This window comes from Lates calcarifer, linkage group LG12 (assembly GCF_001640805.2).
Source record: "Lates calcarifer isolate ASB-BC8 linkage group LG12, TLL_Latcal_v3, whole genome shotgun sequence".
In the NCBI taxonomy this organism is placed as follows: domain Eukaryota; kingdom Metazoa; phylum Chordata; class Actinopteri; family Centropomidae; genus Lates; species Lates calcarifer.
The window spans coordinates 16,894,418-16,919,845 of record NC_066844.1 but is presented as its reverse complement, the minus strand read 5'-3'; the positions used below and the strand labels follow the sequence as shown (position 1 = coordinate 16,919,845).

The window sequence follows — 25,428 nt, the reverse complement described above, 5'->3', positions numbered from 1 at the left end:
GGTGACACGGCCAGCCTGGATTTGTCTCCCACTTTATAAATATAACAGGCTGCAGGCTATAGCTTCATATTTACCACACAGACATGAGAGTGGCATCAATCTTCTCATCTAACTCTCTGGAAGAAAGTGAATAAGCATGTTTCCCAACATGTCAAACTATTCCTTGAAATGAAAACAAAAGCTTATTGTAGAAAAATGCACTTACTCATATATTCATCAGCATACGTTCTTGAAATTTTAGTAATACTCATGCTGAGTTTGATCACAGTTTTCCACTGTGGGACTTTTAAACTTTAGCACGATTCAAAACTTCAAAATTTCCAAAATCTGCTTCATAATTGTGCAATGAAAATATCTGACTGATCATGAATACCACCCATCATACTGTACCACCCTGTCTCCTTTTTTTCAGTTATTCAAGTTGTTTTGTGGTAACTTGGCAACATTCAATATTTATTGCAGTAACAAGAGTAGCATGACTTCCCCTGTGGCAGGGGGATGCACTGGCTGCTTGTGACCTCACTTCCTCTTGGGTGCCATTTCCTCCATATTGTCTCTCTCTAAATAGCATTATGTTGACTCCACCAACTGTCAGTTAGTTTATAATAGAATGATTTGCAATCAGAAAAATGTCAAAAGAGAAAAAGGGGAACTAGAATAAGACAGGTAGGAGACATGTGAAATTAATATTTACTGACTTTGCTTAGGTCTTAAAAAAATCATGTATTTCTACTTACAATAATATTTTCCAAATAAATATTGAGGGTTTAAGCAAAGATTTGAGCCCCAATAGTTGAAGCAAAGCTAGAGCAAGTACTGTAGGTGATTTACATGCGCTAACCCTGAGCTGGTTTGTGACCTTATTTCTGTCAAATGTAACACCAGAGTGTTTGGTAATCACTGACACTGCAGTCATTTCTAAATCGAATGGTGCAACTGACTGTGTGCTCCATGTTTCTGTGTCTCCTCCCTTCTGTTGTTCATCTCAGTGTTTTCCTTCACTCACCACAGTCGTTCACAGACTCATGACCTGGCTTTACCCTCTTTCCTCCCCCCCTCAGCATAACTGCAAAACATGTTGCACAGCTGGCATGACAGTTTAACTCACTCACAGGCTTATCAGCGTGGCAATTAGTGGACGTAGTTTTTTCACAGGGACTCTAAGGTATCTGTCAAGAAATGCTTTGAAATTAATAATTACCAACAACACAGCATAGGATGTACAGTGAATTACAACATGTTTTACAGTGCAGTGATTGGCAGATTGCGTGCTTAAATATCCAAATTCTCTCACAACCCTATGTGAGAAGTATGAATAAAAGGAGAAACACAGTAATGTTCACAAACATGCTGGCTCAGATTTGATTGTACAGTGATACAGCATCATACAATGCTGTGGGTTGGATGTGAAACTAACAGCAATAATCTTGACCTGGTGTCAGAGAGGTGGAGGTTCTGTGCTCTTTATTCATGCCACCTGAAAGAACAGGGCTGGGCTCCGCACAATACAGGACTCCACCTGGACAACCCTGCATGCCTCAGCAATACCGAGCTGCATTCATGGCTGGGAAGGAGATCATTTTGTTGACTGTTACTTAAAATGCATAGCCTTAAGTTATCCCTTCATATAAATACTTGACAGAGAGCGAGTACTAGCAGCAGGAACAGTGGTATAAATGACCTGAAAGACACACTGGATCTTTAGCATGAGCAGTCATAGCTTTTGTAAATCAATAGGGAAAAAAGCCTCAGCTACAGAAACTCAAATCTCATCAAGAGGAAATCTAAGATCACAGCACCAATCATACGTGATTTCTGGTTGGTGTGTGAGGAAGTACAGAGTGCACCAGCGAAAAAAATGGCTGCATCAAAGACCTTAGCTGTCAAAGTCTAGAGGCCGACCTCGTGGGGTCTCTTTGGCAACAGATGTGAACGATCTCAGTCTGTGACGTCAGCTGAAGAGTAACTTATGTACTGTTGCCAGTTGCTGTGGCGACCACAGACAACAATAATACTCTGTCTCTTTGCACTCTGCTGACAAACAGCAGTCACACCCCTCAGTGTGGAATGCAGTGTCTGAATTTACCACCTCTGACTCTAGCATGATGGATGGGTTTGTGGGCATTTTTCAGCAGTACATGACTGCGCTGTCTCTCTCTTAAATACACAGTTTAAAGATGTGATGACACCCATCCATCCATCCTGAAATGCATGGAATGCGTTGTTTTCCACAAATGAAAACACAAAAATTGCCTCTTGTGAAACCGAGATGTTGCTCAGTGTGAATCTTGAAATGATTACAATGGTTTCTTGTTAGAATTTTCACTGCATATGTGTAACTTTTCTCTCCATCTCTCTCTCTCTCCTCTTTTTTTTTTCTCCTGGCAGTCGCAGCCTAGCCAGGCCACACCCAAACCAGCAGCTCAGGTCTCCACCGTAAAGCCTGCACAGTTTGAGGTATTAAGTATTTCCCTGCACTCTCTCTCTTTCTCTCTCTCTCCTCCCTCCCTCTCTCTCATTTGTTATCTATGTCTGGCTGACCCCCCACTCCCTCACGCCCCATTATCTGGACTATGTGTAACATTGTTACTTTCTTTCCTGTTCCAGCACCGTGTAGCTTAATGTTTTTAAAAGCTACAGCATAAGTAGAGTGAGGGTATAGGTCTAGCAGCATCCTCTGGGAAATAACACATAGAAAAGAAAACTTTTCCTTCCATTCAAGTGGAGAGAGGAAACACCCAGTTTTGTAGTCAGTGTTAGGCAATTAAACCCCCCCCCAACCCTGCTCTCAAACAATGGATCAAGGTGATTGTCACTTTGACTTGTTGCTGATTGGACTGATTTCCAGTATATTTACAGTATGCTCCTCAGGAAGTCAGCACTTACTGTACACCGATTATGATTAGATGCCAGTTTTGCAGGATCTTCTTATTAACATACCAGCATGATGTTTGTCGCTAGAAAACAGTTGGCAAAGACTTTATAGGTATTTGGCATAAACTGTATCTTATTAAATGTTTGTTTAGTGCAGTTTACAGGAGACACACTGGTCGTCTTGGCCTAAATTAAAAGTCTGTTTCTCTCTGCTCTTTACTCCTCTATTAGTGAAAGTCTGAGAGTCTCTTAATGACTCAACTTCTTCTTGGCTCCAGGACACAGAAGTCCATTGCCTGATTGCCTATCAGTATTCTCGTACTTCTTCGGGGCCAGACAGTGTTTTGATAGAACAAACCGCCTGTTTTCACTTGGCTGTCAACACCTGTTCTTAGATATTGTCTATTTTGGTGTCTGGCCTGTAGCGAAAGGCTTTGGTAGGATATTTGGAGGTGGCTCCGGGCAGAAAATAGGTCAAATATTTAGAAAACGAATTACTCATAATGTGAAAGAAATACATGTTTTAAATGTACAGTTATTTATAGATTAAGCTTGTATTACTTAGCCATTAACCCTGTGACTCTTGTTAGCAGCTGACCTTGGTGCCCCTTTTCACGCCTCTTGGTTGGCTTTGCCATAGTTGGGTACAACTACTCAAGTTTCAGTGGCAGTGTATAAGAGGAGCGCAGTGCAGCTGTATACGTGCATACAGTGTACTCTACATGATATTGAGTCACGGGAACACATTGAATTCTTTCCAAAATTAAATAAAATTTAAATTAAAATTATTTGCATATTCAAGAAGATCAAACTGACACTTTTTCTCTAAAATTTATGTGGTTATTCCAGCTCTGTAGATTTGCATTTCTATAAAGTTTGGGGACTTAAAAGTTTTGTGTTTTAAAGGTCAAAATCGAAGCTCATAAGTCCAAGATATCCAGACGTTTAGTCACTAGTACAGTATTTCGTACATTCCCTATCATGCACCCAGAAGCATCATTTCATTTGACACATCACCCCCCCCCGCATGACACTCACACCCAACTATCTCAGACACAGTTCCCCCAATTTTTAGCATAGGCTTTGACTTTTAAATTTGTAGCATGCCAACCCTAATGATGTCACCATGATGTCACCAGGGTAATTTTCTCAGCTCCCTTCAGAGCCACAGAGTGCATTACACAACTGTTTACACGGGCTGATAAGTACTCCTAATGATGAGTAACCTGCGTTGCAGAAGGCATCATCAGGATCCGCCATGGCTACAAAGCCTGGGGTGGGTACCACGGCAACAGGTGGAGCCACAGGAAGTGGTGTCACAGCAGGAGGAAGAGCCTCAGTTGGGACAGCGGGAAAAGAGGCACCTAAAGCCAAACCAGAGGTAGACAGACTCTGGATGCCTGAATAAAAGTGGAGGGGGCTTTTGGCTGTTTGGTGTGATGTAACATGAAACACAGCTTCCTTCTTTTGGTCTCATCACTCTGAGAGTGTGCTCAACATGAAGCAGCTCACATGTCTTCCTCATGGGCTTCATCTTCTTTTCATCTGGCAAAATGTGTTTTACCTCTTTACCCCCAGTGTTTACCTCTTTGTCCCTGTGGCTCGGGCTGTCCACACATCTGGGAAGCAAACACCCATAGCTTCATGTTTATAAGCTCTCACATCGTCACACTCGAGATGCTTGCTCTTCACAAACTGTGGCACTGGCTTCAATCAATAACATTCTCATGGCTTCCTTTAAACACATGCTCCTTGGTTTGTAGACTAACACTACGCCGGCAGGTGCTACTGTTATTGACATGTCGTCCACTGGGGCTACTGTTGTTGACATGACATCAGCAGGTGCGAGAGGTGGTCCTAAAGAGATGCCGAAGGTAATGATGTCATCATGGTTAAAGCGCTGGTTGGCGCTTTTATCTTGCTTTATCCTGGTATCATTTTAACTACAAAACCTTTGTTTTTACAATACTGCTGACCATATTTATCACCAGCACGCCATACTGAATATAATATTAGCTTTATTTATTTATTTTGTTGGGGTTTTGTTGCTGCCTTTGTGAACAGAAAACACTTCCCATGTGCTTGTGGGAAACTCCAACATACGTGCATACATCAGCTGCTCAACAGCACCCTTTTAAATCACCACCAAGTTCACATGATTCACATGATTTTTACAACACAGTTATTATTTTGCTTATTGTGTCGTGGGTTGGACTTTTTTGTTGTTTTGTTGTTTGAGTTCCTGAGTAAGGCTTTTTAAATACATTCTAGATGTTAATCAGTGTTATCAATGTCAAAAGAGAATCAAAGTAGAATGTTCAAAAAAAGTTCAGCAGTACTGTAAAGTATTAAAGGTTTGTTTTAAGTGGGCTAAAGCATGAAAAAGCTCCAGTATTTATACCTCAACTGATCAATGGTTAGATCAGCAGGTCTGGAAAATAAGCAAACTCTGCATAATCATTTTGTCTATTGGACTCCACTGACAGATCTGACCAGTGATCATTGCAAAAAATTTTTCCTGTTCTGTTTTCACTAACACTGCCAAAAATGCTTTACACAAGCCTTTTCAGTATATCTAGAAGTGCAGTGTATCTGTCATCCTTGTGTTTGTGAGTAATCATTTGGCTACATTTGTAGACCACACCTGTGTCCCAAGTCAAAGCCGCAGCTACAGCTCCTTCTCCTGCTGCTGGAACAGCCACAGCTGCTGGCATGGCAGCGAACGCTGCTGTGACCAAACCGAAAGAGTCACCCAAAGACACGGCCAAGGTAGACTCGACTGCTACAGGCTTCTGCTCAGACCCTTAAATGCCTCCTTGACCTTACTGGAGGTGTACCTTTTGCAGCTTGCTTTGGTTACTGCTTTATTTATTTATTTTTTTCCTGCAATATCTTTGCGTCGCAGAGTCTTATCTCGTTTCGTCACAGCCATTTCCTGAGAACACTCATATACTTGCTTTGGACATTTCTCGCTTTGGGGGTTTCTTTGAGAAGAAGTCACTGCTTTGGCCCTCCCTTTCTTCTACTTTGGAGATGGCCAGTTTGGATGTATAAAGGACTTTTGTTCTTTAATCTTCAGCCCTTTGCTCAGCATGCCTGCGCTTGTTACTTTATATTTGCTCATAGTACACACCTGTCCACTTGCAGCACCACACACCTAACAGAAAAACAGAAATCTGAGTCAGCCAGAGGAAACAAAGAGAGGCCCACAGTTTGTTGTTAGTTCTAAACTAATGACTAATGACATTTGTTTTATTTGGATATATTACTCACTTTGTACGTGAACCGAAGACCTGTTATTTTACTTGACAAGCACTAGGCCAATGATAGATTCAAATTTATTGTATTTTAGAGTACCACTGCCGTCACGACAGTCAAAGCTGATGTGTTTAAAGCTGATCCTGCTAAAACGTCAACACCAGCTGCAGCGGCTGGAAATGTGTCTGTGCAGGGGAAGAAAGAAGCTAATCCAACACAAACAAAGGTAGAACTGAACCTGAAACCAACCAGGGTGGAGGCTGTCTGATACTTCTGTCCTCTGTATTTCCTGTGGAATATTAATGGATATGATCAAAGTTTCTCCTGGTGCTCGTTGTCCCTTCTCTGTCCTAGACTGAATAGACCACTAATGTGCTTAAGAGGTGCATTCAGGGCCTGTAGGGATTTTTCTTTTTTGTCCACTTGTCTTGGGTTTTAAGAAACAATCAAATCTCACATTTTATTTTCTTCCTGGTGTGATATTATTATGAAGGAAAGTGACGTTTGGCCTGACATACATTGAGCTATTCATCATCACCCAGCAGAAATTGCAAATCTTCCTCTTTCTGCCTCTTTTTAATCAGGGCTTTTCAAACACACATTAATCCCACCATGCGAAGACATTTGTTTTGCTGCATTGCTGTTTAATGTGTACTGATTCTAGGGTCTGTTTTGCAGGTGCAGGTGGAGGTTCCTTCCACAGCAGCTAAAGGAGCCAAAGAGGTAAAGACTCGCTAAAGTCGTATAGGTTTGCTTTGAAAAGCATGTTGCCTGCTCCGGTGTGCTGACTTGTATTGCATGCGCAGGCACCCGTGGTGGATCCGTTGGATGCCCTGGCCAGCATATTACCATCAGCTGATCCTATCGCATCCCCAGAGCCTGTATTCACCGGGCCAGAGGTTATAGAGGTACAGCATAGCTACAGTGTGTGTTAATTTGTGCATAAACTGAGCAGGTACAGGTGATAACAAGCAGCTGAAGCATGGCATGAGTATAACCGTGTGTGTTGCATGTGTCACAGCATGGCATCACTGCTGAAAAGGGTCAGAAGTGCGGAGAAAGAGACGACACGCTGCCTCCAGGCTACAGATTCGGAGATATGGTCAGTTCTCGACAGCGTACTCCTCTTCATCCTCTGATTCACTGACTAGTTTTGTCACACTGCCAGTGGAGTGTGTTGTTTGTCTCATTGTCCCCAGATCTCACTGTCAACTGGCTATCATTGCTGTGATAACTGTTCACTATGAGATCTGCAGAGTTTTAAAACATCATTTTTCAATGCTGTGAGCACAAACAAAACTCCATTCAGTTCCACTGTGTTGAGATGGAGATGAACAAGGCTGAGTATCGAACCTCAACATTTTCTATGGTACCAACTGAAATGTTTGGAGCATTGAGTATCATAAATTGTTTGGTAGCAAAGGCTGGAATCAGCTTCATCCTCTGGTCAGAATGGTTCCAGATTTGCTAATTTTGGAATACTTAATTTGCTTATGTTCAGGCAACATTTTGCCTTCTTTGCTAAATAAACAAGGGTTTAACTTATGTTACTTCTCGATAAGTTATTGGAAAAAAAGTATCATTTTAGAACCCTTACCAAAACTCAAATATCACATACAGTGAGGGCCTATAATGAAAATGTTCAAATGATACTCAGCACAAGACTCAGGTATCTCAAAACATGGGCACATAAAACCAGAGCTATCTACATGGCTAGTAGAGAAAAATGAAAGAATATTTTCAATCAATCCTTTAAAGCATTAGTTGTTGACTCACTAAATAATTATTTTGAATAAATAATTTGATTTTTTTTTCTCCCAGTCTAAAATTAACTTGTGTTTTCTAGCCTCCAGTTCCTGCAGATGTCAAACCCAAGGACGTTCCTGTAAGTGAAAATTTCATAACTCTCACATCCAGTAAAGTCACAACCTACTGCAATCAGCTCATTTTGCTCCAGATAAAGTTCAGACAGACTCACTCACTCTTTATAAACTTTTTCCAAAATGTGTCAGCACTCACTCACATTACACACACACACACACACACACACACACACACCACACACACACACACACTTATATACAGGAAGCACTGTTTCCACTGTGTGATCTGCTGGTTCCTCTAGAGTGGGGAATGTTGCACTGCATTGGTGGGTGTTGTCTGAGCAAACAGCACCACCTCCTCTGCTTGAACCTGTTGGATCTAGTCCGACCAAACCCAAACATTTGATTAAATGTGTGTGTGCGAACACACACACACACACACACACACACACTGGTACATTGGTTAGACACTTTGATATCCACCCTTATGTAGGTTACTATTTGCTCACTCTCAACACACCCACATTTGCATCATAGACAACTCCCACTTTGTCATCTTGCCTAGCAGGAGTTGTCTTCTGCTCTGTGTCTCATGATCTGTTTCCACCCAGATACTTTCCTCCAGTGTGAGTTTCGTGACTTTGGTTTTTGTGTTTATCATATCTTTGCTAAATCAATCTAGTATCTGTATCAGATGTATCTTAATAGGGAGCGAATTTGTATTTTTTTTGCCTCCACGGAATGTTAAGGGTGTGTCTGTACTTTTCCTTCACTATGGGTACATGCAGTCTGGTTTGCATTATTTTGCCCTTTTGTTTGCCTTGTGACTTGGTCATACATGCCCTCTAGTGGAGGATCGTGTGGCTGATGTGGAGCTTGATTTGGACTAATTCCTCTTAAAAATCCGTCAGACTATTTTAGGCTTTTGTAAGAAAAAAATCGTTATCTGTTACATGCTCTGTTCTTCCTCTCAGAAACCACTGAGCACAGACGAGGCCCTGGATTCACTTTCAGCTGGATTCATGACTTCCACCGCTCCAGCTGCACCCAAGAAGCAAGAGGTCAGAGTTTTCAAGAATGGATAGAATGTGGCACTCAGTTGCTTGTCCATCTCTACCTTCACACCCCATGTGCCCTCTTGACCAAAGTCCATGCTTAAAATTTCCAGTTTGGCGTGTGTGTTGTAGATGTTATTAACCCTTGATTTCTTGTATGTAATTGAAGGCATATGTTTTGTTGTTTTAAAAATCTAACAAATCAGCGTCTTCTTTTTTTCTACATGAAATATATAGAAGAAAGACCATGTTGACAGTGTCGCTGCCTCATCTGCTGGCCCTGCTAACTTTGCACCACCTCCTGTGACGGTAAAGTAAAACTTTCAGCTATCAGGGATGAAATTGTAGTGGCATCTGACTGAGGAGGTCATCGTCTAATGTCGTCTCTGTTACAGAAAGGAGCTCCTCCCATTGCCGTGTGTCCTGCTCCTCCTGCTGATAAGAAAGCCAAGATGGAGAAAGCTTCAGATGATTTCTCTCTGGAGGCTGGACTCTCTTCTGTTCCTGCCACGGTACTTTCATACCAGATTGTCTTGGCTGGTCAGATCTCAGTCTTAAAATTTAAAGAAACACTTAGCTGAAAACTTTACAAGGTGCTGGGAGAAGGGTCTGTTTGTGGATTATAAGATGGGGGAAATGTGTAGGGGTGTAATTTGTATAAGGAGGTGTTTCTGGTGCTTCTCTAAATCAAACCCTAACTGTTACCCTAACATGTTTGAGACTGGTGTTAAAACAACCAGTGGTGTCTGAGTATCTTGTAGTAGGCATGACTCGTGTGTGTCTATAGTCTAGCGGGCTGAAGATGGATACTGTTAAGTGCTGAAGGTGCTGAAGTTTGATGTAGATGTCAGCTGGAAACCGAGAAAGGACGTTAAACATTTCCATTAAGGGAAATGTTAACACTTAAAAATGATCCTTGCAGTTATACTCTTCACTTAATTATACTGTTCATTTCATTGTGTCAACATTATGCCTGGAATCCGCCGTGTAAAAATGTTGAGCGTTGTCTCTGTTGGCTGTTGTAGAAAGCAGTTCCTCCTGTGGCTGTGTGTCCTGCTCCTCCTGCTGATAAAAAAGCCAAGCTGGAGAAATCCACTGCTGATTTCTCTCTGGAGGCAGGATTAGATACCAAGGTGGACACTAAGCCCAAGAAAGATGAGGTGAGACCTACAGGAAATGAAGTGGCCAAAAATTCTCTGTTGTGTCATTGTTCACCCATCTCCTAATTTCTGTAGTTAAACAATAAATGACAGATAAGTTAGATTGTCACTTTCTTCTCCTGTCCTCTCCTCAGGGAGCCTCTGTGCCTCTGGATGCTCTCAGCGCTCTTGGCGACATGTTGCCAGTAGATGCACCAAAACCTGAATCCCCCAAACTCAGGCCTGAGGACATCGTCTCGGTAAGAAGCGCGATCACTGTCTTGTCCTCATGGTCTCGCACAGCCTTTGAAGGTCTCTCCAGTGGACAGAGAGGGGAAGGCATATCTCATCATCCCAGAAGCAATCAACATCTTATGTCTTCCTATTTTCCCTTTTCACAGGAGGATAAACTAAAGAAGAAGAAGGGTGTGCGTGTTGGAGAGAGGGAGGACACACTTCCTCCAGACTACAGGTTTAATAAGAAGGAACTTGAAAAACTGCCTGCTCCTAAACCTGAGGTGAGTCTGGGATGAATTTAGTTTAAGGGTCTCAAAATATTATTGTGATATAAGCACAATAATAGTAACATGTTACTGATTTATAATATATGTCTTGCTCTTCCTCTATGTCCTTCCTCCTGCAGCCCACCATGGGCACTGGTGAGGCTCTGGACATTTTGTCTGGAGACTTTGTGACCCCTGCAGCAGCTCCTGCAGTCCAGGCTCCTGTTGTCGCTCCCTCAGCTCCTCCCACACAGGTACACTGTGGGTTCATAATTAACAAATTAATACAAGCAAAGAAAAAATTTCAAATATCTCATCTCATGACATCTCTATTAATTGTTGTAGAAAGCCTCTCCCGCTGATAAGAAAGCCAAAATGGAGAAAGTCTCGGATGATTTCTCTCTGGAGGCTGGACTTACGGCTTCTACTGCCAAGGTACAGCACAGCAAACTCACACCTCCTTTTCCACAGGTGTGTGCTTTGTTGAATCTCCACTAATGCAGACACATGTAACTCAATTATTAAAGATATAGATAATTGTAGCAGTAATATTTGAGTTTTTGTCAGAGTTTGCTACAAATGACACACCATTTGTTCAGTCATAACTCAGTCAACTCAAAATATACAGACACACACACACACACACACATACTGATATAGCGAGGGCAAATGCCCTCCTGATCTTCTCTAGTCTGATCATCAGACTCAGACTTTTTCTTCAGTATCCAGGTGACAGTTGTCTGCACAGTCTGAACAGGAAGTGTTGCATGCCATAACAGAATTACTTCCTATGATGCAGATTTACCAAAATGTAAACAAGTAGGCCATAGGTTAAAAGCACAGAGGTGCTGGTAGTTTAAGTTTCAAGATTCCAACATTCATCTTTTCATTCATGATCCCACATTGAAGCCAGCATGGCACCTTTCAGACTTGACGGTAGACCGGAAGCGGAGGAACTGAAATCAGGGACCATGTCAAAAAAAAGCATGTAAAATGACCATGAGAAAAATTGCTTTCTCATTTTTTTATTTTAAATTTTTTTTATCACAGACATTTCCAGCCAACTTTATTTTCATCTGGACCGCCTCATGTTATTTTCCTACTGTTTCCACTATTTATTTTCACCAAGTCCATTAACAGGTCACTACAAATCAGGCTTTACCATTTAAATAATGTAGGTACATGGTTAACATATGTTAAGCTACAGTTAGTAGTAGCCTGCAGTAAAAAACAAAAAAAAAACAAAGCAATGTATGAGTACAGAAACATTTCTATATTGAAAGTTCAGATGATTTATTTTTCTAATCTTCTAATCTTATCTGATCACTTTCCAAAGTTTAACCCTAAACTCAGTTAGATTATTACTGTGACTTTTAATGTCATCTGTGTTGTCTGATGTAGAAAGTTGAATCCTCTGCACTCCCCCCTGCTGATAAGAAAGGCAAAGAAGCGAAAGCTGCTGCTACAAAGGACACCAAGACCAAGACTAATCAGGTAAGATACAGATTTACAGATTCTTTTCCTACTTTTCTTCACCTGTCTGCTGTTTTGCTGATTGTTCTGCTGCGACAGTTTTATTTCTGTAGTTAAACTATGGCTACATGACAAATCCGTAGAGTACACTCTCCTGTCCTCTCCTCAGGGAGCCTCTGTGCCTCTGGATGCTCTCGGCGCTCTTGGCGACATGTTGCCAGTAGACGCACCAAAACCTGAATCCCCCAAACTCAGGCCTGAGGACATCGTCTCGGTACGGAACACAATCACTCAGTGGCACAGAAAGCCTCATGTCGTTGACATATCAGTTGCATTTGAGTTTCAAGTCCTCACCAGACAATGCCTCATTTCCTCCTCCTTTCTTTTTTATAGGAGGACAAGCATAAGAAGGAGAAGGGTGTGCGTGTAGGAGAGAGGGAGGACACACTTCCTCCAGACTACAGGTTTAATAAGAAGGAACTAGAAAAACTGCCTGCTCCTAAACCTGAGGTGAGACTGGGACAAGTTAACTTTAAGGCTCTGAAAATGATACTTTATGGTGTTGAGCTCTTACATATGATAGAAAAATGGGAAATAAAAGCATCAATAAATGCATGATATTGATATACCCTTCACTCACTCTCCTCCTGCAGCCCACTATGGGCACTGGTGAGGCTCTGGACATTTTGTCTGGAGACTTTGTGACCCCCGCAGCAGCTCCTGCAGTCCAGGCTCCTGTTGTCACCCCCTCAGCTCCTCCTGCACAGGTAAACTATGAGTCTGTTATCAGCAGGGTTATGTAAATCAAAGGGTCAAAATGACAGACCCCAGGCTAGCATACATTTAGAGGGTGGTGTCAGTCCTGCCATCAAACTCCCTGCTAGACACCAAATAAGTTTATTTCCCACAATGTTAAACTAAACTTGTAAGACTGGTAAAATCAACATGGAGCTCAGGAGGTAGAGCAGGTCTCTCACTAAAGGTCAATCCCAAGCTCCTTCAGTCCACATGCCAAAGTATCCATGGCCAAGATACTGAACCCTGTATTGCCCCCGATGGAGCACTGGTGTGTGAATGTGTTAGAGCACTGTATATACAGAACAAGTGCTGAATGAATGTGTGACTGGAAAAGCGCTACATAAGTACAGCTCATTTACCATTTTATAAATGTTATTTACTTATGATAGCATAAGCTCTGTGTTATCACTGAAAAGCTGCTGTCTCTTATTTCCAGGGCAAAGTAGAGGATTTGTCAGCACTGGATACACTCTCTGGTGATTTTGTGGCTCCAACCAAAGCTTCTGGAGTTCAGGCACCCGTCCCTCCTCCTACCAAGAAGGCACCAGAGGTAAAGGTTTAGCTCTGAATGTGTGTGTGTTTGAATATCTGTGACTTGGTGCATCTCCATGCCGAGCTAATAGAATAAATTTCCTTGCGTCTCCTAGAATCCCATGTCTTTTACAGTCTACATGTTTCACTGTTTGTCCCTGTGTTTCTGCAGAGAACAGTTTGTCCTCTGGAGCAACCCAACACAATTGATGTCATCCCTGTGCGCCCACAACAGGGGAAACCCAAGACTGAGAAGGTAACCATGAGGATGAAAGTGTCTTTCTATCTGAAATGCTGTAATTTTATTATATATTTTTATTCTTTGACAATCACAGTTCTACTTTTGTTAAAGACTTTACTGAGCTTACTGTGAAAACTACCATGGCTAAATTACAATCTCCTGTCCTCTCCTCAGGGAGCCTCTGTGCCTCTGGATGCTCTCAGCGCTCTTGGCGACATGTTGCCAGCACACACACCAAAACCTGAATCCCCCAAACTCAGACCTGAGGACATCGTCTCGGTATGGAACGCACCATCATACACACACACGCCATATCAAATTATCATAGAGAGACATGCTGGCATAGTGCCCTCGTTTTGTTTATTTCTGTGAGAATGTGTAAGTTCATGTGCATTTTTTCACTCTGGGGATTCTGAAAATAGTGATCCCACTAGGTACTGTCCTTTTTAAAAAAAAAAATTTATTTTCCCTTTTCACAGGAGGACAAACATAAGAAGGAGAAGGGTGTTCGTGTAGGAGAGAGGGAGGACACACTTCATCCAGACTATAGGTTTGATAAGGAGAAACTAGAAAAACTGCCAGCCCCTAAACCTGAGGTGAGACTGGGACAAATTCTCTTATAAGAAATATAAACTAATTTTTATTATTAGAGCATGAGCTTGATGTTCAAGGTGCAGGTTGTTTTTTTTTTTTTTTATATGATATTTCTGAGGCAAAGATTTTATGCATATTCCATATTAGAACATTGTCTTGTGAACATACAGTTCCTCATCATTTTCTCTCGTCCATGTCCCTCCTCATCTTCCTCCTGCAGCCCACCATGGGCACTGGTGAGGCTTTGGATATTTTGTCTGGAGACTTTGTGACCCCCGCAGCAGCTCCTGCAGTCCAGGCTCCTGTTGTCACCCCCTCAGCTCCTTCCACACAGGTACACTGTTGATCTTTGGAGGTTATAATAGTATAGTAATACCTATCTACACAGATTTTATACGTTTTGTTCCTTCCCTCCCTCAGCCCTCTGCCGACTTTGCTCTGGATGCCCTGGCAGGAGACTTTGTCGCTTCCAGTGCTGCTCCAACAGTCAAGTCTGCTGCTTGTGCTCCCACAGAGACTGCGGTGAGCACACAAGCACAACTCAAGCTACTTAGACTCTCTAAAACCTTGCAGCTACATCAGAATCTTATTTGTCTGTTTGTGCACTCAGCTGGCAGCAGAAGCAGACAACGCCCTGGATGCTCTGTCAGACACCTTGAAGGATATTGCACCCGTCCCTCAGCCAGCCCCAGTTCCTGCCAAGGATATTGTCAAGGTAACCAAATAAGCTTCAAGAGCATAGCCAGCATGGGGGAGAATATTTTCAATTTTAGAGAACAAAGTCTGCCAGTCACTTCAGCTGTTCTGATTTGTTTGGTTGTTACAGGAGAAAAAGGTTGTCGAGGAGAGGCTGATTAAGATGGGAGAGAGAGATGACACGCTGCCTCCAGAGTATCGACCCACTGAGGAAGATCTTAAGGTAAAGTGACTTCTACATTTGTACATTATGAATATGATATGTGCTTTATTATTGGAATATGTGACAGATAAAGTCGCTTATTGACCACGTATGACTTGTATTGTTCTTTTAATTCTGGATAACAGACTAAATTTATTTGATTTGTTCACATATGTTCAAATAACCTTCTAATAAAAGATATTTTCTTTTTAAAGAAAATGGCAGAAGCAAAGGCAGAAGCAGCTGCAGCACCCAAGAAGGTAAAAGTCTGTCATAGAATACAGTCATGATGAAGTGATAAAAAGATAGGACATGCAGATAGCGTTTAATTTCCTGTCTTCTTCTGCCCTGTAGAAGACCATGGATGATAACACAGCTTTGGATCTGCTGTCCAGTGATTTCTCTGCTGCTCCCAAGCCTGCACCGGTTACATCATGTGCAGATACACCAAAGCTGGAGCCTCCTGTGCTGGACTCAGAGCCCCTGAAGGTAGCACAGAAAATAAACTGCAAAAACAACCTTTACACCTCACCCTTATACAACACATACCCCTCTATGATGTTTTGACATGGTTGCGTTGCATTTAGGCAGTTCAGAGGTCCTGGTATTGTTCACTGGTTGACTGGTGACTAGCTTACTGGAACACTTAATGGACATTAGCCATTGCTCATGTTATTACTTACCTATGCTTTTTCTGCTATGGCAGACAAGTCAAAATATTACTATGAAAAAATGTTACAGTTTTTGTTACAGTTTTTAGATACAATCATTAAAGGTGCTATATTCATGTTTTTGCTATTACTACATATCCAACATTAGCATTAACAACTGTTAACTTATTTAGAGATTCAAGTATTGTTACGTTTACAAGACAAGTGGTCAGAATATGCCCTCTGGGTAGTGCTACATCGTCATCCTCTCATGTTGGACTGATCAGTTGGATGGTCAGATTGGATGCTACACTGACTTACTATTTCCTATATTAGGAGATGGGCTAGCTGGTTAGCATGCTAATTTCATTAAAAGGAAAAAAGTAATGGAATTAGAAGCAAAACAGCCAACACTGGTGTTGCTTTCCACTGCTGGAGACCAGCTATTTACGAGTAGAGGAATACAATTTAATGCTAAACTCGCAATGTTTCTTCTAGACTTGTTGGCTGTGCACCAATACCAAAAACTTACATATAGCACCTTTAATAACCCTGGGGTTTAAGAACAGCAGAGTTTAATTGTTCTGCCATGGAATTAGCAATTGAAAGTTGCAAGATGAACATTTGTTTGTACAAAAATGTTAGCTGTAGGCAACTGCATTAATTCGATAGCATAAACTGATTAGGAACTGATCATGTTTGAAAAGTCTGTTTATAACTTTCTTTTTTTTTTTTTTCCCTAGCCAATGGCTAGTCCTGCTCTGGACTCCCTGGCCGGCACCCTGCTCCCAAGTGCCCTAGATGCCAAATCTAAAACAGACAAACCCAAGGTAAAAATGACATCAGTTTGAGATCAGGGTATTAGGATTGCTCCATCAGTTCACATGATTTATTACTCTTTTACTTTTATGTGAGCAAAAGTGAAAGAGTAACTGAGGACCAAGACCTGTATTTATCTGATTTATAACAGTTACACTGAAAACACATTTATCAAGTCACTTTCTCCTATTCTGAATTATACAGTGTATATTGTTGCTAATAGTTGTAGCTAATATAGTATTAATCACAACCATGATATTTCATGATATTTTGTACAAACACATCAAGACATGTTTCAGAAGGTTTCCAGTCACCTATTTTCCTATACTACAGTCATCTAAGATCCACTTAAGAGGCAGGTTGAAGCAAGAGTGAAGGGTTTTTACTTTGATCTTTCACTTGAGTCTAAAATTTCACTTAAGCAGTGTGATAAACACTGGCCCAGATCTAAATCGTTGTACAGCCTGCCATCTATTGGTAAAAATGTACAGTGTTACTGATGTTAGACACTTTTAGTTATCATGATTACATGGCGCCCTCTGTAGGCTTTTACTAGCACTTACTGTGTCAGTGGTCACCGCCTCACAGAGCAACGTGGAGCTGTTGAGCCTAACCACGGTGTGAACTTTGTTACAGGGCAAGAGCAAGTCAAAGTCAAAGTCAAAAGTAAGCAAACTGCCTGCTGCATGAAGACTACCATTAAGCTTAAATGCACCAGCAAAATGATTCTGTGCACTGACAATTGAGCCAATGTCCAAAAATAAAGACAATCACACAGTTGCATGTGATGCAATCTCCTCTCTCTGCTTTTTCCTGATATTAATCCCCTAAATAATTATATTAAAATTGTATTATTGCACACAAATGTGCTGATTCCTCTTTTACCTTGCATATATATATTTTTTTAAAACTACATCTTGTGTTTCAGAAACACCATGCAGAGGAGCCATCTGCCACTGGTGAGCTACCAGCTCAGCCAAGCTCAGACGTTGTACCAACATCTACAAAGAAAGGAGGCAAGAGCTAGACCACTTGGTAAGGTTTGCTCTCATCTTTTTCACAATGGTACCTGATTAAAAGATGTAGCATGCCACACATGATGAGGATAAATGTCCACGCCGTTCCACTGACAGCTGAATGTGTCACATGCTGTTGCAGGTTTTCTGTGCAATTTGTCCTCAAGGCCAAAGGGACGCATCAGTGAGGGAGCTGCTCTCTGGATAATGATTCTATTTTTCTAAATCGTCAAGAATGTATTCTGGATGAAAGACAAACTTAGACATGCACACACACACACACACACACACACACACACACACACACACACACACACACACACACACACACACACACACACCTACGCGCAGCACCTTTCTTGTTCGATTTCACATGTGTTCAAGGCTGAGGAGCTTTTGGTTTCTCTCTTTGGAGAAACTGAAAGGAGACTTTTAAAATCTAGATGGATGTAAAGAATGAGTGATGAACAGACAAAGAAAGGAGAGGTGGGGTGGGGGGAGTTTAAGACGTTAAAAAAAAAGTTGTTCTGCTGGTTGGTGTGTTGAGCGTGCTGAGGGAAGGAAGACATTGCTCGTCAGAGTCCTGCATGTACATCTCAGCTGACAGTTCCTATTTTTCCAATTATAGACTAATATCACATCACACAGGTTATTGAAGCCTGGTGGTGTTGTGACGTTGGTTGGAGCGGTGGTGACTGTCAGCTTGCGCGGAAGCAGTATGGATTAGGTGTATAGTATTGGGATGTTTGTGCAATCTTGATGTACACAGAAAAGCCAAGTTTTCTATCATGATGTGGTCACATGCCATTAAGACACTAGTGTAAAGGTTAGTTTGCTTATATTTTGGACAGCACATAGTTTACATGATTAAATGTGTGGAGGATTTCCAGGAGGGTGTTCTGCTTAATTCTGTATCCGAGAGCTTCTTGCGAATGCATTTTACTTTCTGTAGAGAAATATCTGTCAAGAAAAGGGTCTTTTTTAAAAAAACATATTTGGCCTTGTAGAGAAAAAGATAACTGGTGTCCAGAAGTGCACTTAGTGAACCAAGGTGGTTAAGCTTTGTAAACCGCCATTTTGTATACTGTAAAAAAAAAAAAGAAAGAAGATTTTTGCTCTATATAAGACAACACTGTATAATTTACAAAGGGCTTTAAACCGTAAAGTCAAATCACTATAATGTCCCCGAAGTTATTTTTTCTTCATGTCAAAGGTTTTGTGTGGGTGTGAGTCAAAAGATCTGAGAGATATTTTAAATGTGGGAATGCTAATTAAATAAAATACATCTAAAAATAGAATGGTGTAATTGTTACATGAGAGTCTGTTTTCTACACTTTGTGCCTAAAGTAAGAAACAAAAGTTAACATGAACTGCCTTTAAAAAAGTTAAATGTATAGCGGGAAAAATCAACAGATTTAATATCAAATCAATAAACACTGTTTTCTTACAGGTGTGCATATTAAACTGAATGGGAACCTCGGCTGAAAGTGTTTTTCTCTGCTCCCGACTCAGTGGTTTTACACTCTGCATACAGTTGTAGCAGCCCACTTCCTTTTGACTCGGGGGGCTTACAACAAAACAAATGTCTTTCGCTACAACTTATTTTTGTGCCACTGCCCTGAATAGCTGACAGGGATGTAAATGAGTGGGTTTTATATCTAAAATAAATAAGTAAGAAAATAAAGAGAAATACAATTCTTTGCAGCTAAGAATGCTTATCTGAATGGTATTACATTTATTTATTATTTCTTTTACAATATATTTCATGTTACAAAAATTCAGACGGGGATAATTGTAAAACACTGAAAATCCATTCAAAAAACCCCAAAAACATTTAAATATTTTTGCCTCTTTTTTTTTTTGAAAATTTTAATTTTTGAAAATGCTAATTTGGAGGAAAAAAACTCAAACTAAAGCATAACTAAATATCTATAATTTTCAACATTTCAAGTCGAACAAGGCATTTTCTTAACAGTGAGTATTTAATTTTTGGAGCGTTGAAGACTAAAGGACAGTTCAGTAGTTAAGGTCAAAAATCAACGAAGGAAGATTATGACGAAAAACTTAAGAGTGAAAAATTGGCTTTTAAAAGTTGAGAGAGTAAATGTAACTAAATGAAATCTATACAAAAACAAAACTAATTATGTACAATTTTTTCATTAATTTCAACAGAAAATTAACTGAATTCTAATATTCTTTCTTTGTATTTCTCAGGGACTGGATGAGCAGACATTTCATGTCATACTATTTAAAGCAGCATTATCAGCCTCAGTCAACAATGCACTTAATGTTGACAATGAAAAGCTTTCATAGTATTTGAAGCATTGAGTACTTGAAGCACTTTTGAAGAGTATCTATATTTTCTACGTTTTAAGTTGCCAGCAAATTATTCACCATGAATGTGTCAATAACACAACACTATGAAACAATTGCAATTTAAAGAAATGTCGGAGAAACTGCGTCATTCAGAATAAATGTGCCTGTTGACCTTCATTTGTTTTCCAGGAGCCGTTGACCGCGGTCTATACAAGATAAATAAAATATTTAGAATTAAAAATAATTTTCTACAAAACAGGATGATATCTTTGATAAATACATATAGAATTCAGGTCTTCCTCCAATACTGTATTCCTGCATTGAAAAGGCTTTTAAACAGCATTAAGGCCTCCTTGTTGGGAATTATAACTGTCACACTCACTTTTTACAAGCCTGTAATTTTCATAAAATTTCCTATGAAGATCACTGGAAAGAACTTTCTAATGTGGTACTAATTACAAGGAAAATGGAGACGAATCTTTATCAGTAATTCGAGTTAGTTACAGTAATTTTGAACTAAATTGGTGAACAGTTACTGAATTTCAGAGGAATTTCCCAGAAAAATCTCCCTTACTTGATTAATGCTTGTAAAAATATCACTGAACTAACTCAATAAGTAAATATGAAAAAACAAAACTATAATAACAAAAAATGTATATACTTTCATTTTGATGTCTGGGATTGGGTAGGAGGACTTGAACTAATAACCTCTGTGTTTCTAAAATCCTGATTACTGTGCTAATTGGAATAACAATATTAAATAAAAAGATATATAAATAAATAACTTACTTTCTTTTGTGGTGGTGTGGGCATCTCCGTGTTCTTACATCTATAGAAAATCAAATGTGTTGTTAAAAACTTATGCACATCGTTACACACATATTACAGTAAAATCGTTCAAGTTTAAATCAACAGACTGAAAAGGGAAGAATGTGGAATTTAAAATAACAAGGTTCAGCTTTCCATGGCACAGACATTATTGACTGCATATTAAATATCATTCAACAAAACAACATGCAACAGGGAACACGAAGGCTACTCTTTTAGGTTATTAAAGATATATTAAAGATGGACTTACGATTGCAGTACAGGATGGTGATGACGAGGAGCAGAAAAAGAAGGCCGCAGCCACCAGCCAGTGGGCCCAGAATGATTAAAGAGCAATATGTGGTAGGGTGGGTTTCCACTGCAAAACATGTGCTCATTTAATATATATAATATAATATTTCACAGCATCAAAAACCCTCTGCAAAGGATTGTAATTTGATATATGAAATGAGTGTTATTTACCTGGCTTTATATTGTTGGTACAAACACAGGGTGTGGTGGTTGTGGGTAGTCTTGGATTGGCAGTGGTGGTCGGTGGTGCTCTTGTTGCAACTTCAACTTCTTTTTTTTTTTTTTTAAAGAAAGAGGACAGGTGGGATGGAAAGCATTGTTGAAAATCATCCATCATATCATAATTAGACCAGACATAAGAAACAAAACTCACCTCCTCTCACTTGTGTTACTTCGCCGAATTTTACTGCGTTATTTTGGATACTAGCACAGATGTAGGTGCCACTGTCACGAGCTTTGCTGAAGGAATTCAGCTTCAGAATATCTTTTGAAATCTTGTCCATGTTGAAGGCTGGAGGGAGGGCTTTGGGTGCCTTTAAACTGCCACCTCTGCTAAAAGATGCAATGAATTCCATGCCTGAGTTGTCCAGAACTCGAAACCAGATGAGTGTGGAGTAGAACTCCTCTGGAGGCTTGCATTTGATTTCAACTGATTCCCCCTCCATTACTCTTACATCACCATCTCCCGAAGTCATTGCTAAAAGGTGGGATAAAATGAGAATTAGTAGAATTCACCTCTGTATTTTCAGGTACCTAAAAGCAAAAGACTAAGAAAAAGACCAGAGAGCACTTGAAAGCTGTCATAAGGTAGCGAATAGATTTATCAGTGAAATTAGGTTGAACTTACTTGGATAAAACACCAGAATAACCAGGATCTGAATCCACTTTTGGTCCATTTTAATCTCGCAGACGATAATAGCTGCCAAACAGGTCTTCGTGGTGCTTGTTTTAGCCTGCCAAGAGATAGTTCAGCGAGATATCAAAACCACGCCCCACCTGTAACCTTCTTCTCTGCTGTGTCAAATAAGATCATTGCAGCAGAGTGTTGCAGAGACCTCCTGCAACACAGTCGTGGTCTGCAACATGTTTTGAAGTGGAGCCCACCGATCTGCACCTTCACTCCTCTGCCTCTGGTGTCAAGCAGTGAACGGGGCGACTTCATCCACAAGCTACTGACACACAAACGCAGCACTGCACAGTATGTAGGCTGAAAAAGATGGGGTCGGAAGTGTAAAAACAGTGCACGGAGCACGTACTGTTAAGTCTGTGCAGCAGCTCATTTTACGTACAAGCAACGCTGTTTCTGTTTAAGTCAAATAGTGAATTTCAAGAGGTACAAAAATTCATTAGACACGTCTTTATACCCAAATGTACAGTAAACAAAAAATGTGCCCTGCTGACATGTCATCTGCTCTGTGGTTGACTTTGACCTTTGACCTCCCTCATGTGTGCGATATGACATATGTCATAATAATCGTCCAGTATGCTTCAACGAAATAAATCTCTCAAATTGTAGCATCACCTCAAATAATTTTAAGTATGACAATGGCATGCTAAATGGACAAAGTTTCATCTATGTTACATGGCTAACCACACACTGCGTTAATATGCAGTTTTACATCACTGCAGCAGGGTGAAAATCTTAACCAGCTAGATGGCAGCAGAAGCAGGATTTATAGCTCTTTGATTGTATAAACGGTAAATCGCTGAAAATTGGGCAGAAAATTTCAAGTATGTTGCCTTACTGGCCACCATTCCAGTAAGTGATGTCACAGTAGGTGTTTTGCCTTTGACAGCTGAAAAGAAGAAAAGCTGATGGAAAACACCTGCTGTGATGTCAGCGGTTCGGGTGTGGCTAGAAGGGCAACATCCTCTGATGTCTGAGCCCACAGAGAGCAGAGCAGAGCGCAGCAGCAGCAGTTTGACATCTCAAATGTTTTCAGTGATTTGCCACTTATAGTCACAGAAGTGAAGTATAAAATGGCCCTCAAATAACCCTGGGGTTATTTGAAATGGTTATCAGAAAGCTTATGCTGTAATGCTCAGTGTATTGAATTGTTAAGTAAAAATATCAACACAACATAGATATATATAGTGACCACGGTTGTAAAACAGCATTTTCAAAGGACATTAAGCATATGTCACCTTTTCTTGATGTGAAAGCTGATCTAACAGATGTGGGGAAGTGAAACTCCCCTCAGATCATCTGAGGAGAGCTACAGAGGCTATGGCGCAACTTGGGGCCCGTCCTATTTCCTGTTCTTGATGGAAAGTAAATGCGCTGATTTGGTAATGGGCAACAATTGCTGACATTTGTCTGTCTTGTGGGCGATTTATATGTTCCACTGGTGGGCGGAGATAGACAGAGAGACGCAAACAGAAGAAGAGAGTGTAATAACAGAGAAGCAGAGACGATATTGTGTCTCATTAACCTGTGCTGTAGAATTTTTTTTTTTTTACTATGTCACATTATTTCCTCAGAATGCTGATGATTATCATGAACTTATCTTTGATTTTTGTTTTTCATGAATTGCTTTGACATTTATTGCAAATGAAACCATAATGGAAACTGTGTTGGTTTCAGGTTTTGCGTCGTTTTCAGTAAGCAGGGGATTCTGTTGATGCTTTGTGTTAGAGGGGAGACCCAGTCAAAATGTTCTCAGTTAGCCCACTTCACCTTTCCATACTTCTGTTTCAGGGTTGAGTCACACACAAAACACCTGCATGGGCTTCCCTATCTTAGTCACACAGGGGGTATCCAACCTGAAACTTAGTGTGTGTGCGTGAGTGTGTATGGAGTGGGTGACCAGGGAAAGCCAGTGAGAGAGTACCATGTACAGTAGCAATGCATAAATTGACATTCAAAAGCAGTCAGAAAAGACATCCTTACCTACTGAAAATAGCATCAGCCTCAGTACCAGTAAATGAACATCAATGCTTCCACATCAGTCCTTCAACAGTTTGGCTCTCTAGTCGCTGCCCTGCTGATATACCGGCAGTTTCAGGAATTATGGGACACAAAGCTGTAAAAAGGAAACCAAGAGCAACAAGAGGAGTAAGTAGAAATGGAGATCTCCAAAATGGAGGAACTGAACATATGCAGATGGTTGTACGCATGTACGTACCTGTTGTGTTATCAGGACTTCCTGTTCGGATTGTAAAAATAAAACTAAGGAAAGCTGAAATAACATGGAATAGATGAACAAAGTGAATATATTCAAAAGCTAATTTCCATCAAATGTGAACATATTGGGTTTATATATATGTATTGGGTACTCATCCAGTTTGTGACTCTGATTATTAAATTGGATAATGTGGGACAAACTTGATCTTTACTCTCAAGTCCAAGCTGAAATGCTACACGTTACGCTGTCATCATGGTATTTGTACGATTCGACTATGGTTCTCTACATTTACATACACCATCAGTCTCCACATTGAAACCAGTTGCCGGTTTTAATGCTGTGATTGAATGTTGTTTTACATACAGTTAACAAATCGCACTGATCAATGTACTTGAAATTTTACCATTCATGACTGTCTTAATATTTTGGTTGAATTTATTCTTGTTGCATAATTTAAATGTAATGACTAGATGTAAAACTTTATAGATCAGTGATACACAACATGGTGTATGTCTCTCTATGTATGTTATGTATGTATTATACATACTACATACATACAACATGTGTATACTTTCTCGTATATAAAAATCTGAAATTGTTGTTTCTCAAGTCATACTCACATGCAAATGTAACTTAATTTACAAAAGATATTATCATTCAGAATGAACCCTGTCTTTTTGTATGGCATATGATATATATGATGTAAATAAGTGAAAACAACAAATGCTTACACACTGCATTGTGGTTATATGCAATTTTGCTCCAGTTCAACATCTGCACACATACCGCATATAACATTTTTTTTGGACTGTATTCAGCTGAAGTTGAGACAGAAGTTACAGTTACGAGAAACTGTACAATTTAACTAACAAGAACCTGACAGACGTAATGGTATTTTTAACTTTTAAAGATTATGATAAGTACACATTACTATTTCTCTCTAAACCTTTATCATTTAATTATGGTTATACTTAAGATACAGTAAGTGGTGACAGTAAAAAATTACAAACAGCAGTGTGTTCTTTGTAACTATCAAAGATGAAGGATACAAGGCACACGCATGCTTTCTAAAATATATTGTGTATAGTTTCTTATCTTCACGAGTATTTCATTTTTACAGTGTCTTTTGTTTGAAATACACACACCTCTAGGTGTCCTACAAATCGACATTCAGTCACGTTTCCTGGAACTGATAA

General features: G+C 40.2%; 2 protein-coding genes across 53 annotated transcripts in view; one reads left to right on the top strand and one right to left on the bottom strand.

Annotated features, from left to right (window-relative positions):
- The window catches only part of cast (calpastatin), a 37,740-nt gene extending 18,770 nt beyond the window's left edge, over positions 1-18,970 (top strand). For 7 of the 50 annotated variants that reach the window (XM_018700230.2, XM_018700225.2, XM_018700232.2 and 4 more), the window contains 35 exons: positions 2,389-2,457; positions 4,112-4,255; positions 4,638-4,748; positions 5,512-5,643; positions 6,227-6,358; positions 6,811-6,855; positions 6,939-7,040; positions 7,154-7,234; positions 7,979-8,017; positions 8,930-9,016; positions 9,248-9,319; positions 9,406-9,522; positions 10,036-10,170; positions 10,305-10,409; positions 10,551-10,667; positions 10,793-10,906; positions 10,998-11,123; positions 12,054-12,146; positions 12,295-12,399; positions 12,519-12,635; positions 12,779-12,892; positions 13,360-13,473; positions 13,627-13,710; positions 13,870-13,974; positions 14,175-14,291; positions 14,510-14,623; positions 14,710-14,811; positions 14,900-15,004; positions 15,116-15,208; positions 15,403-15,447; positions 15,542-15,676; positions 16,581-16,667; positions 17,293-17,322; positions 17,585-17,691; positions 17,815-18,970. In XM_018700230.2, the coding sequence (XP_018555746.1) occupies positions 2,389-2,457; positions 4,112-4,255; positions 4,638-4,748; positions 5,512-5,643; positions 6,227-6,358; positions 6,811-6,855; positions 6,939-7,040; positions 7,154-7,234; positions 7,979-8,017; positions 8,930-9,016; positions 9,248-9,319; positions 9,406-9,522; positions 10,036-10,170; positions 10,305-10,409; positions 10,551-10,667; positions 10,793-10,906; positions 10,998-11,123; positions 12,054-12,146; positions 12,295-12,399; positions 12,519-12,635; positions 12,779-12,892; positions 13,360-13,473; positions 13,627-13,710; positions 13,870-13,974; positions 14,175-14,291; positions 14,510-14,623; positions 14,710-14,811; positions 14,900-15,004; positions 15,116-15,208; positions 15,403-15,447; positions 15,542-15,676; positions 16,581-16,667; positions 17,293-17,322; positions 17,585-17,683 (3,387 nt within the window). In that variant the 3' untranslated portion in view covers positions 17,684-17,691; positions 17,815-18,970. The remainder of the gene's footprint in view (positions 1-2,388; positions 2,458-4,111; positions 4,256-4,637; positions 4,749-5,511; positions 5,644-6,226; positions 6,359-6,810; positions 6,856-6,938; positions 7,041-7,153; positions 7,235-7,978; positions 8,018-8,929; positions 9,017-9,247; positions 9,320-9,405; positions 9,523-10,035; positions 10,171-10,304; positions 10,410-10,550; positions 10,668-10,792; positions 10,907-10,997; positions 11,124-12,053; positions 12,147-12,294; positions 12,400-12,518; positions 12,636-12,778; positions 12,893-13,359; positions 13,474-13,626; positions 13,711-13,869; positions 13,975-14,174; positions 14,292-14,509; positions 14,624-14,709; positions 14,812-14,899; positions 15,005-15,115; positions 15,209-15,402; positions 15,448-15,541; positions 15,677-16,580; positions 16,668-17,292; positions 17,323-17,584; positions 17,692-17,814) is intronic. The other 43 variants (XM_018700257.2, XM_018700252.2, XM_018700258.2 and 40 more) reach the window with 22 other exon arrangements.
- On the bottom strand, positions 17,924-24,835 carry cd8a (CD8a molecule). 3 transcript variants are annotated; one of them, XM_018700266.2, is made up of 8 exons: positions 23,998-24,835; positions 22,163-22,314; positions 21,955-22,060; positions 21,481-21,804; positions 21,279-21,377; positions 21,067-21,174; positions 20,778-20,817; positions 17,924-20,194 (listed from the first exon to the last, which is right to left on the bottom strand). In XM_018700266.2, the coding sequence occupies exons 2-8, from the start codon at positions 22,190-22,192 to the stop codon at positions 20,134-20,136; spliced, it is 768 nt and encodes a 255-aa protein (XP_018555782.1). In that variant the 5' UTR covers positions 22,193-22,314; positions 23,998-24,835; the 3' UTR covers positions 17,924-20,133. The 3 variants fall into 3 exon arrangements, with proteins under 3 accessions (XP_018555782.1, XP_018555783.1, XP_018555784.1); XM_018700267.2 differs by having other exon boundaries at positions 22,163-24,130; positions 24,233-24,835; XM_018700268.2 differs by lacking the exon at positions 22,163-22,314.
- Positions 24,836-25,428: the final 593 nt, after the last annotated feature.

Bases quoted from the DNA above. Each gene is read 5' to 3' on its own strand.
- cd8a (XM_018700266.2), bottom strand. From the start codon at position 22,192: ATGTTGCAGACCACGACTGTGTTGCAGGAG. The intron at 21,378-21,480 runs GTGAGTTTTGTT...AAAAAAAAAAAG, and splicing joins AGTAACACAAGTGAGAGGAG to AAGTTGAAGTTGCAACAAGA. The intron at 20,818-21,066 runs GTAAGTCCATCT...GATTTTCTATAG, and splicing joins CACCATCCTGTACTGCAATC to ATGTAAGAACACGGAGATGC.